General features: G+C 50.5%; 1 protein-coding gene across 1 annotated transcript in view; it reads right to left on the reverse strand.

Annotated features, from left to right (window-relative positions):
• Window positions 1–12,533, reverse strand: part of CCDC158 (coiled-coil domain containing 158) — an 87,426-nt gene that overhangs the window by 37,037 nt on the left and 37,856 nt on the right. Inside the window, exons 12-14 of the mRNA XM_015427109.1 lie at window positions 9,570–9,767; window positions 3,984–4,466; window positions 953–1,121 (exon numbers count right to left, since the gene is read on the reverse strand). Of these exons, the coding sequence (XP_015282595.1) occupies window positions 953–1,121; window positions 3,984–4,466; window positions 9,570–9,767 (850 nt within the window). The remainder of the gene's footprint in view (window positions 1–952; window positions 1,122–3,983; window positions 4,467–9,569; window positions 9,768–12,533) is intronic.

Below are 12,533 nucleotides of genomic sequence, written 5' to 3' on the forward strand. Positions count from 1 at the left end.
TGATTTTCGCAGGTCCCCTTTCTTGTATTACAGATTTCTTAAGACTTGTTGTCTAGCATTTATGAAACAGAGAGCTTTGGCACCATTATGTAAGTAAGCACTAAGATTATTGTATTGTCTCTTGTTATTGGTGTAGCATGTATTCTAAAAATTGTATTTTTGTACACTACAGAATATCTCCTGAAGAAGATCCGTTTTTTGAAACGCTGTTATATAATCCGGAGACGACGTTGATTATGTACCTTGGTTCATGGATTTTCTTATGATTTGTTTATTATGTTGTAGTGCTTCAGATTGCAATACGTAGCATTCTTTATAAGTCTTAATAACTGTTTGATTTGTGGGTCAGACTATCACGACTGTTGGCTTTATACTTGTTTACTGATTGGGTTGTGTTTGTCCAGATTTATTTTTTAGCCACTCGGTTTACCCAGTGTCGAGTAGGGCTGTCCCAACAGGGATGAACCTTGGAGGTCCATCACAACCAGCACAGAAAGAAGGAGACAGAAATTATATCTAGGCATGTAGGGAGCCACAGTAGGGATGCCCGATGCCCACTTCCGGTGGGCGATCTCCCACCTAAAGGCCCTTCCACCCACCCTCACCTCTCGGGCTGGCAGGAGAAACAGTAGGGGACAAGAATGACATCTGGCTACATGTTGGTATCACATCTGATCAAAAACCTGGACTTGATGTCACATGACCCAATAGAAACTCTATGGTAATATCATAGAGTTTTTAGAGCATCCGCCGACAAGCTAACATCACAGCTGGGTTTTTGCCCAGACATGACATGGGACCCTAGACCGACATCATTTCCACCCCTTGCCAAGTTGCCATGCCTCTGAAGCTCCTGGGGACCTCAGGGCGGTGCCAAGTATCCCTAGAACATAGAGAAAATAAATAACATGAGGACCCGAAGAAGGGGAACACGCAATCTGACGTGCTTTACCTGCAAGTGCAACAAGATCAAGTCGACTGGATTTTACTTTGTTCACCAGCTCGTCCCGTTCCAGAACCAACCCGGCATTCATGTTCACCACCTTCACCTTCTCCAGTTCCATCTCACTCAGGCTGGCCTCTAGTTCGTAAATCCGGCTTTCTTTCTTGTCCTGAGAAAGCTATGGAAGCAAACTCGTTCTTGCTTTGGTACTCTGGATTTTATATTGCAGAAATAAAACTGGCCGTCTTGCAAGGACGTCCACAGTCATTTTCAGCAACCCGCTTGGCCACACAGACCTATCGTCAAGGCGTCTGTGGCCCGGAAGGGAGGAAAATGCACAGCTTTCCCAAACCTGATTCATTGGAAATCTTTCTTGCCACAAGCAACAGGCAAATGCATGACATTAGAATGGGAAAAGACAGTGCTACTTGATGAGCAGTGTAAGGATTTAGGTTCTGGGGCAAGGGCTCTTCTTGTGGCAGGTACTCATTTGCATATTAAGTGACACACCCCTAATGTAGCCAATCCTCCAAGAGCTTACAGTAGCCCCTGTAAGAAGAGCTCTGTAAGCTCTTGGAGGATTGGCTACATTAGGGGGGGTGTCGCCTAATATGCAAAGGAGTTCCTGCTACAAAAAGAGCCCTGCCAGTGGTGCTTGGGGGGGGGGGACAGTGGGAGGGCTTTTAGTGTCCCAGCCCCACTGCTGGACCTCCAGATGGCACCTGGTATTTCTGGCCACTGTGTGACGGAGTGTTGGACTGGATGGGCCATTGGCCTGATCCAACACTGGCTTCTCTTATGTTCTTAGTTGCTCAAATACTGAGAAACCAGGCTATATATGACCTGGTGGAACTCCCATTATCCCATCATGTCAGAACTGGTGTCCGTGGGCTCCACACTGGGGACGGGCTCCATATTGGGGATCCCTGCTGTAGGCATTTTCAATTTTGTGTGTGTAACTGTATATAAGGAGCTGCGGTGGCTCAAGTGGTTAAGACGCTGAACTGCAGGCTGTGGAAGGTCGGTAGTTCGGCAGTTCGAGACCCGAGTGTGCCGCAAGACGGAGTGAGCTCCCGTCTCTGGTTCCAGCTCCTGCCAACCTGGCAGTCCGAAAGCAAGAAATTGCAAGTAGATAAATAGGTACCACTTCGGTGGGAAGGTAACAGCGTTCCGTTCGCCTTGGTGTTTAGTCATGCTGGCCACACGACCACGGAAACGTCTTCGGACAGCGCTGGCTCTTCGGCTTTGAAACGGAGATGAGCACCGCAACCCTAGAGTCGGATTCGACTGGCTTTCGAGCAAGGGAACCTTTACCTTTACCTAACTGTATATACCTTTGGCAACAACAAGTATGCTGTTAAGAGTCTGACGATGATGCGTTATTAACAAGTTTACCTTAATATCCAAATACGCTGGTAGTCCTACCTACTGTGACTGTTTTGAGTGTGTTTAATCAATGTAATGCCCTTTCTTCTGTTTATTACAGAATCTGTTTTCTAACTTCAGCTTCCAGTTTTTCCCCTATCTCTCGGATGGGGAAAAGATACATGTAACTATGGCAGCACAGTATCTAAAATTTCCTTAAGTACTGGGTATACCTGTAATTTTTCTTCTATTCAAAAACAAAAGCACTTCTACTTTTAACATTCAATCAATATGGAGCAGAGGTCCATCAGTGGCTATTGGCCACAAGGTATAGAGGGAACACTCTGTCTGGGGCAAGTGATACTCTGTAATCTTGGTGCTTGGGGGGCAACAGAGGGAGTTCTGGAGTTCTGGCCCTGCTGATGGACCTCCTGATGGCCCCTGGGTTTTGGCCACTGTGTGACCCGGATTGTTTGGACTGGATGGGCCATTGGCCTGATCCAACATGGCTTCTCTTATGTTCTTATTTTTGGGGCAGTGATGCTCTGTATTCTTGGTGCTTGGGGGGCAACAGAGGGAGGGCTTCTTGAGTTCTGGCCCCGCTGGTGGACCTCCTGATGGTACCTGGGGTTTGGCCACTTCTCTTATTTTCTTAGTGGCTATTAGCCACAAGGTACTGATGGAGCACTCTGTCTGGGGCAGTGATACTGTTATGTACTGAGCCACGACAGCACCTTGATACGAACTAAGTTTGAGTCACCAGAACAATGGGTAGCCAGGAACCTGGAATGGACCGACTGCTGAGAAGTGGGAATGTAATTAGCCTATCACAGGGAGTGGGTATGTGGGGGGTGGGGTCTTGTGCACGCATATAAGCAGGTCTCCAGCCCTGCTTGTGTTGTCTTAGAGTCAGCTGGATCACTAATAAACTATGAGCTGATCACTACACGCGTCTTGAGCCCAGTATATTTCAGATACTCTGTATTCTTGGGGCTTGAGGGGCAACAGTGGGAGGGCCTGTGGAGTTCTGGCCCTGCTGGTGAACCTCCTGATGGCACCTGTGTTTTGACCACTGTGTGAATGTTGGACTGGACAGGCCAGGGATGGCGAACCTTTTAGAGACCAAGTGCCCAAACTGCGACCCAAAACCCACTTATTTATTGCAAAGTGCCAACACGGCAATTTAACCTGAATACTGAGGTTTTACTTAAGAAAAAACAACTCATACATTAACTTAAGATGATCCAAACAAAGTAAGGAAAGCGATCCCAAATGCTTTCATCTACTTAAAATTATTTGGCAGAGAATTCGACACTTTAATGATGGTCTGGGCCTGGCTGGGGCGATGGCACGCATGCCCAGAGAGGGCTCTGAGTGCCACCTCTGGCACCCGTGCCATAGGTTCGCCACCACTGGGATAGGCCATTGGCCTGATCCAACATGGCTTCTCTTATGTTCTTACACCAAGCAGACCAGTTGTATGTGCTAAGTAACTTATAAATAATGTACTTCATGTTGTCCAATCAGTAACAGAAGTTTAGATTTGATAGGAAAGTATTGCATGTATTAAAAAAAAAACCCATGGCTTCAAAAATTTTGGAAATGTTACATCTCCCCCCCACACACACACACAAAAAAGGATGGTAAATGTAGAGATGGTGGAAAACATACAGACCTTAAGTTCTTGGAGCTCCTGTTTCTTGTCATGGAGTTCCTTCAGGAGCTGCGCTTTCTCCACCTCCACGGCGCCAGCTGTCCGACCATGCTGGCCCAGAATCTGGGTCATGTTGTCGATCTGCTTCCGCAGGATCTCGATCACCTTCTCCTTCTCCTTCAGCTGCATCCGGAAGGCCTCGCAGTCGGCCTGCAGACTCCGCAGGTGGTCGCCTTCGCTCTTCAGCTGCTGGAGCTCGTACAGCCGGCTGTCCACCCGTCCCCGGAGCTTCTGGATCTCGCTGTTGGTCAGATCGATCGTCCTCTCTTTCTCCTGCAGGCACACCGTCAGCTCGGCCACCTGCCTCTCCGCCGACTCCAGGCTGATCGTCTTCTCCGTCAGCTCCTCGACGACTTTACGGAGCATCTCTTTGGTGGACTCCTGCTGGACGGTCATGCTGGCCACCTTCTCGAGGCTTTCGTTCTTCTCCTTGATTGCAGACATCTGGAAAGGAAGCTATTTTACGATCAGTTTCACGCTGTCGGAGTAGGGTAACATCAGGCCTACCAATCCCTCGGTTGCGGCAGAAGATTTCCCGCCCCAGGTTCCTGTTGCCGGCTGCTATGCCAAGCAGCGGTGGGGGGCATTCTTCTTCTTTTTTTTAAGAGCTTTTTTTTTTTTTAAAGAGCAGCGTGATGATGTCACTTCCAGGGAAAACCTAGAGCAGTGGTAGCTCTAGGAATTGTTGGAAACGATAGACTTTCTCCATAAGGAAGGCCGAGAGCCGAAGAATAGATGCTTTTGAACTATGGTGCTGGACTCTTGAGAGCCAGTTTGGTGTAATGGTTAAGTGCGCGGACTCTAATCTGGGAGAACCGGGTTTGATTGCCCACTCCTCCACTTGCACCTGGCTGGATGACCTTGGGCAAGCCGTAGTTCTGATAAGAGTTGTCCTTGAAAAAGAGCAGTTTCTGTTAAGAGCTCTCTCAGCCCCACCTACCTCAAAGGGTGTCTGTCGTGGGGAGGGGGAAGGGGAAGGATTTTGTAAGCTGCTCTGAGACTCCTTTGGGCAGTGAAGGGCGGGGTATAAATCCAATCTCTTCTTCTTCTTCTTCTTCTTCTTCTTGAGAGTCCCTTGGACTGCAAGGAGATCAAATCAGTCAGTCCTGACTCCTAACAGAAATCAACCCTGACTGTTCCCTGGAAGGCCAGATGCTAAAGCTGAAATACTTTGGCCACCAAATGAGAAGGGAGCACTCACTGGAGAAGACCCTGACGCTGGGAAAGATTGAAGGTCAAAGAAGAAGGGGACGGCAAACGATGAGATGGTCGGACAGTGTTATCGATGCAACGAACATGAATTATCGATGCAACGAACATGAAATTAGGAAAACTCAGGAGCACGGTGGAAGACAGGAGGGCCTGGCGTGATGTGATCCGTGGGTGAAAAGTACTGGGTTCTATGCATGGAGAGGCGGACTACGACATGCTGGACAAGTCCCCTTTATTGTAGTACGCACACAAGAGACGCAAAGGGCCCAGCAAGGGCCAACTATATACACCCACCCCAGACACACCCACAGTCCTACTGGAGGGTTTGTATCTCCCGCCAACGGTTCTATCGGAGGACTCAAGGTGGCCTAGGATCCTTGGCCCCTATTGTGTTAGGAACCAAGCTGGGGACTGAGGACGCAGACCCCTGGTGGCGTTCTGCGGACACAACAGTGGGGACGCAAAGTCGGACTCGACTGTGCAACTGAAGAACAACAATAGAGTTTCTGGGGATTCCCAAGCTACCATTGTCACGTCTAGGTTTCCCCTGGAACTGATATCATCATGCTTGCAACGTGCCCACCTCGTCTTCTCACCTTCGGTCCTTCCCCAATGGCCGATATAGATCAAGACGAGTAGCTGTGCTAGTCTGTGTGATGTGCTAGCTAGTGTGATGCGACGACATAAAAGGCTAATGCGATCCTGGGGTGTCATCAACAGAGGGGATAAACATCCAAATCGCAAGATGTCATCGTCCTGCTGTACGCTGCATTGGTCAGGCCGCCCCTGGAGGCCTCACTCTCCAAAAGGATGTGGACAGAATGGGGCGGGTGCAGAGGAGAGCGACGAGGATGGTCGGGGGCCAGTGGAGACCAAGAAGCCCTACGAGGAGAGGCTGAGGGACTTGGGAATGTTCAGTCTGGAGAAGAGGAGGTGGAGGGGGGACAGGATGGCTCTCTTTAAATATGTGAAGGGCTGTCACGGAGAGGAGGGCAGGGAGCTGTTCCTGTTGGCAGCAGAGGAGAGGACTCGCAATCCTGGGTTTTAATTACAGGCAGAAAGGTACCAGCTGGAGATTAGGGAAAGCCAGGGGTCATTCCCTGCGGGAGCGCACAGGAGCGGAGCTCCGGCAGTAAGGAGCCCAGGGGGCGGGCACATGCAACAAGCCCCACCCCCTGCTCCCAGCAGCCCTCAGTCGGGCCACGAGGAGCAAGAAACAGCCAGGTAAGCTGCAGAGCCCCCCCCCCCCCGCCCGGCCCACCTTCGGGTACAAGCTCTCCCTCCTTTGTGAAGGCCGATCTGCGCATTCCCCGCTCCCAATTGCTAGCAATCCAAAACAGTCCAGTGGAGCGTCAGGGGTGGGTGTTGCCTTCTGACACACTTTCGGTGGTGCCAGGGGTGTGTGGCATATGCAAATGAGTTATGCTAATGAGTTATGCTAATGAGCTCCTGCACCTCTTTCTCTACGAAATGACCCCTGGGGAAACCTTTTTTACAATAAGAGTTGTTCCACAGTGGACTCAGCTGCCTAGGGAGGTGGTGAGCTCCCCCTCACTTGCAGTCTTTAAGCAGCGGCTGCACAAGCACTTGTCAGGGATGCTCTAGGCTGACCCTGCATTGAGCAGGGGGTTGGACTAGACGGCCTGTCTGGCCCCTTCCAACTCTGCGATTCTATGATTCTGTCTGTAGCAGCAGAAAAAGAGCAAGAGTCCAGCAGCACCTTAAAGACTAACGCCATTTGTGGCAGGGGAGGAGCTTTCGTGAGTCACCGCCCACTTCTTCAGCTCATACCCTGCCACAATTTTTGCTAGTAGCTAATATAAATCGAACACATACGGGGGCATAAGCCCTTTTTTGGTTAGAGGGCACATGGAACCAGGCCGGCTTTGTTCTCCACTTCCTCCGCCTGGGAATGCAGGTGGAGAAGACAGCATTTTTACATATTCCTACGGTGGGCCTGTAACCTGGATATATATGAGTGGCTGAACTTCTTCTCAAATAGTCTTTCGCTTGCTTGACTGCTGCCACCGGCCCCAGCTCCCTTTCCCCATGCTTTTGTTTATTAAAACTGTTGGAAATGTATGTGTTTACAAGGTCTGACAATTCAGTCATTATAGGGTTAACTTGTTTTCCTAGTATTGCTATTGTTTAGACCGACCTGGAAGGGATACCTGGCACTGAGCCAATGGGGAATCAGCCCGGGAAAAGTAGCTTTCTACTGTGATACAGATTGGTCATTTGTTTCAGGTGACTTCCTTTCTAGGGGTCAAGAAGAAGGAGAGTTTCTCGATTATCTGTGTGCTAGTGTTGACTATAGGCAGCTTAGAAAATGTAGCTGTTAGTGATATGTTTATTCGTAGTAATCCCGTATACCTTTTACCCTTAGAAATAAAGGTTTTTAAAAGCAAAGAAATCTCTTCTTCCCAATACAGCTAGATCCATTAATAGTCTGAGTATTAAACACTTTTGACTATTTTACAACAAAAACACGTAGGATGTAGTGATGGCCACAGGAGTAAACAGTTTTCAAAGGGGATTGGATAGATTCATGGAGGATAAGGCTATCGATGGCTGAGGGGGACCTTCATATTCAGAGGCACTAAACCTCTGCATCCCAGAGCCAGGAGCCTCCTATCCTCGTGGTGGTGATAAAGGAACTGTGGGAAGGAGAAGCCTGCAGATGGAGCTCGTGACGCATCAGCCAGGCAGGAATCCCGCGTGTGCGTCGGATCCGAAAGGGGCGGGGTGCCCCCTCTTCGGAGTTTTTGAGCTAGGAAGGAGGAGGAGGAGGAGGAGGAGATTGGATGTATACCCCGCTCTTCACTCAGAGCGGCTTACAAACGCCTTTCCCTTCCCCTCCCCACAACAGACACCCTGTGAGGTAGGAAACCGGGTTTCCAGAACTGTCCTTGAGAGCAGTGCTCCCTCTAGGCTGAGTTAGTGTGAGCTGGCTCACAGTTTTTTAGCCTCCAGCTCACACCTTTTTTTCTTAGCTCAGGAAGAATGGCTCCAGAGCAAACTAATTTATGCAGTAGCTAAATTGCTCGCTCGCAACTTTAATTCCAGTAGCTCACAAAGTAGAATTTTTGCTCACAAGACTCCACAGCTTAGAGGGAGCATTGCTTGAGAGAACAGCTCTGACAGAACTATGGCTTGCCCAAGGTCATCCAGCAGCTGCAAGTGGAGGAGTGGGGAATCAAACCCGGTTCTCCCAGATTAGAGTGCGTGCACTTAACCACAACCCCATTTTACACCATATTAATAGATATACACTCCAATCCACCTGAGGACAAGATCTCTGACTCACAAAAGGTTATGCTGGAATAAACATTATGTCTTTTACGGTGCCCCTAGACTCCTGTTTCCTTTTACGTCCAGATCTGAGGTAGAGACTAAGGGCTGCCAAGATCCCAGTTGGGACAGGGGACTCCCTGCCCCTAGCTTCTGTTGCCTAATAATGGGGGGAGAATTTTATGTTTAAAAAAGACAGCATCATATGCGGTGCTACGTCATTTCCGGTAAAAACCAGCAAGTGCCACAGGGTAGCTCTAGGGATTGGCAGAAACTGTGGTAAAACCAAAGAGTTTCTACCAATTCCTAGAGTTACCCTATGTGACATAGGCTTTTACTGGAAGGGATGCAGTGCCACAACTAGCAACGCAGCCCCCCCCCCACGTGCTCCCCCCCCCCACGTGCTCACCCACAACCTTGCTCCACAAAATATATGGGCTGAGGGCCTCTGAGCATGATTAATTGCTCAGGTTTTGGGGGTGACATAAGCCCCCAAGGTTCAATTCGGGGGGGGGGGAGAGCACTGATTTGGCTCCTAGCATTTTGGAAGCACCGCTGTAGAAGCTGTGGGGTGTACAGTTCCCATTGACTCGGTGAGGTTTCTATCACTCTCCAGTGTTCCCTCTAAGTTGAGTGCGTGTGAGCTAGCTCACAGTTTTTTAGCCCCCAGCTCGCACATATTTTTGTCTCAGCTTAGGAAAGATGGCAAACTAATTTATGCAGCAGCCGAATCGCTCGCTCACAACTTTGAAGCCAGTAGCTCACAAAGTGGAATTTTTGCTCACAGGACTCCACAGCTTAGAGGGAGCACAGTGTTCCCTCTAAGCTGAGTGCGTGTGAGCTAGCTCACAGTTGTTTAGCCTCCGGCTCACACATTTTTGCCTTAGCTCAGGAAGGAGGGCTCCAGAGCAAACTAACTGATGCAGCAGCCGAATCGCTCGCTCACGACTTGAATGCCGGTAGCTCACGAGGCAGAGTTTTTGCTCGTGAGACTCCACAGCGTAGAGGGAGCACTGCTCTTGGGCTACATCCGCCTCTCCTGACCTGACGTTCCGTGTGGTCCTGGTACTCCTTCTTCACGGAATTGACCAAGGACTCCATGCGCTGCAGCTCCATGTTCTTGCTGTCCAGCTCTCTCCGCAAATGGTCGATGGTGATGCTGCTGCCGGTGTCCCGATCCCAGAGCCGCTTATTTTGCTCCTTCTCTAGCTTTAGCTCCGTATCTTTCCTGTGCAGCTCAGCCTGCGGGTGGATACACACTTATTGCAAGGGGGGAAGGTAGCTGTTGAAAGGAGGAAACGTCTGCAGCTAGAAGGCCAGCCTACGAGGCATCAGGGGTCATTTCCTGCGGGAGCGCACAGGAGCGGAGCTCCGGCAGTAAGGAGCCCAGGGGGCGGGCACATGCAACAAGCCCCGCCCCCTGCTCCCAGCAGCCCTCAAACGGGCCACGAGGAGCAAGAAGCAGCCAGTTAAGTTGCAGAGCCACCCCCCTGGCCCACCTTCAGGAACAAGCTCTTCCTCCTCTGTGAGGGCAGATCTGCGCGTTCCCCCCCCCCCATAGCTAGCAATCCAAAACGGTCCAGTGGAGCCTGAGCGGTGGGTGTTGCCTTCTGACACACTCCCAGTGATGTCAGGGGGTGTGGCATATGGAAATGAGTTATGCTAATGAGTTGTGCTAATGAGATCCTGCACCTCTTTTTCTACGAAATGACGCCTGTGAGGCATCACTAAAGTTAGAAACAGATTTACCTTAAACAAGGGGGAGTTGAAATTTAACAGCCAACTGGAGTGTTTTTTTGTTTTGTTTTTTAAAGATCTCATAAACTTTATTGAAGTTCAAACAATACATCGATAAATCATAGCGCACATTCATGTAGTTAACCTCATTCATTAATCACAAGTACGTTTACAGCTCCCTATTCAAGATAAGCATGTGCTAGCTTTTAAACTCATGGGGCTCAACAGGGGTCATTTCGTAGAAAAAGAGCTAGGGGAACTCATTAGCATAACTCATTAGCTTATGCCACACACCCTGACATCACCGGAAGTGTGTCATAAGGCCACACCCCCTGACATCACCGGAAATGTGTCATAAGGCCACACACCCCGCCCCCAACGGTCCCGGCCGCCACCGCCGGCCTTGCAGCTCCACTGCCGAGCCCCATGAGGGGCCCAGCGGTGGACCTGCAAGGCCGGCGGGAGTGCAAGGAAGCCCCGCGAAGGCCCTCCCTGGCCCCAGGCAGGCAGGGGTGGGGAGAGGCAGGGAGGAAGCAACTTACCCTCCCACTTCTCCTGCCTCCTCCTGGCTGAATGAGGGCCGGAAGCAGGGGGCGGGGCTTCGTCATGTGCCCCGCCCCCGTACCTCACCCGGGGTAACTGCGATCCCCCGCGATCCCCCCTGAAATGACCTCTGGGGCTCAATCAGGCATTATGTTTGTTAGGTGCTTTGACCCCATTTGAAAGAAGACCATGATTACTATTCCACTATTGTACCCATGTGAGATGTCGATAATGCCAGAGAATTCCACGATCAAACGCGAAATAGTACGAATGAAAGAGAAGAAGAGATACAGCATGAAAGACTAACATTAGGAAAAGACCAAAGTGCGATACAAAGGATTATGTGGGTGACAATCTTGCGTAAGGATATAATCTAAAAACGGAAACCATTTGGCATCAAAGTTGGATTGTTTGGGGTATATTTCTGATCTCCAAAGTGGTCCCAAACTTTTTTAAACCAGTTGTTTCTCGTCGGGGCCGAGGGAGATTTCCACACAGCCGCTATTGAAGTTTTGGCAGCCACTAGGAGACTCGTTACCAGCTCTTGTCTTATTTTAGGTATGTTTGTTTCATGCCAGTCATCTAAAAAATTTAGCTCTGGCTTGAATGGTACAGAGTAGCCTGTTCAGTGTTCCCTCTAAGCTGAGTTAGTGTGAGCTAGCTCACAGTTTTTTAGCCTCCAGCTCACACATTCTTGTCTTCGCTCAGGAAGGACAGCTCCAGAGCAAACTAATTTATCCAGTAGCCAAATCGCTGGCTCACAACTTTCATGCCAGTAGCTCACATAGTAGAATTTTTGCTCACAAGACTCCACAGCTTAGAGGGAACACTGCCTGTGATTAGTTCTATTTGCTGTAATATATCCTGCCAGAAGTCAGACACGGCGTTGCATCCCCACCAACAGTGGGCAAAAGAGCCTAACTCCCCACATTGCTTCCAGCACACAGGAGAGTGGTCCGATGTCATCTTAGCTAGCTTTTCGGGTGTCAGATACCATCTAGTCATGATCTTGTACGCCTGGAGTGTTTGGATGGCCGGGATCAGGGTCGGCGTCATCAGGCCCTGATGTGGGGCAGATGCTGAGGCCCGGACCTTCCAGCAGGGCCCGTTGCCACTGGCCCCTGTGTCCTTTCTCGCACTCCCTCACCAATGCAGCTGTCTTGCCACCTGGTTGCCAAGGCTGCCTGTTATGTCTCTGCATGAATCACTGGGCCAGCCTGGACCAGCTCGTTTTGTATGTGGCTGGAATATGGGAGGTGGGAGGGCTCACGGAGAGAGGACACACTGGTGGGTAGTGGTGGGGGGCCATGCAGGCAAGGTGGGTGGGGGAGGGATGCAATGGGGAGGGGGTGCTGGAGTGAGCGACCCAGCATGCCTGGACACTGGGGGGGGGGGGGCTACATCACTCTACATGAGCATAGATGTTATCTCCTTGAAGGGGGTGCCTCTCTTTGTCTTAACCTGGGAGCTGCCCTCTGTCCCCTCTTCTCCCTCGCTTTGTCCTCTCACTCTCTGCACATGGCCTTCCATGGAGTCCACGTCTCCACAGGCCCCTCCTGTATAGGGCTGCCAAATCCCCCCGGGGGGCGGAAATCCCCCCGCCCCAGAGGCCCGTTCCCCGACGCCAGGGAATCGGGCCCCGGGGGGAACCCCGCCCCAGCGTGCACGTCACAGGGAAGTGACGTCATGACGCCGGGCACGCTGGGGGCGGGGCCACGGCCATACAAG

Source organism: Gekko japonicus, unplaced genomic scaffold (assembly GCF_001447785.1).
Source record: "Gekko japonicus isolate JY-2015 unplaced genomic scaffold, Gekko_japonicus_V1.1 scaffold565, whole genome shotgun sequence".
NCBI classification, from domain to species: Eukaryota; Metazoa; Chordata; class Lepidosauria; order Squamata; family Gekkonidae; genus Gekko; species Gekko japonicus.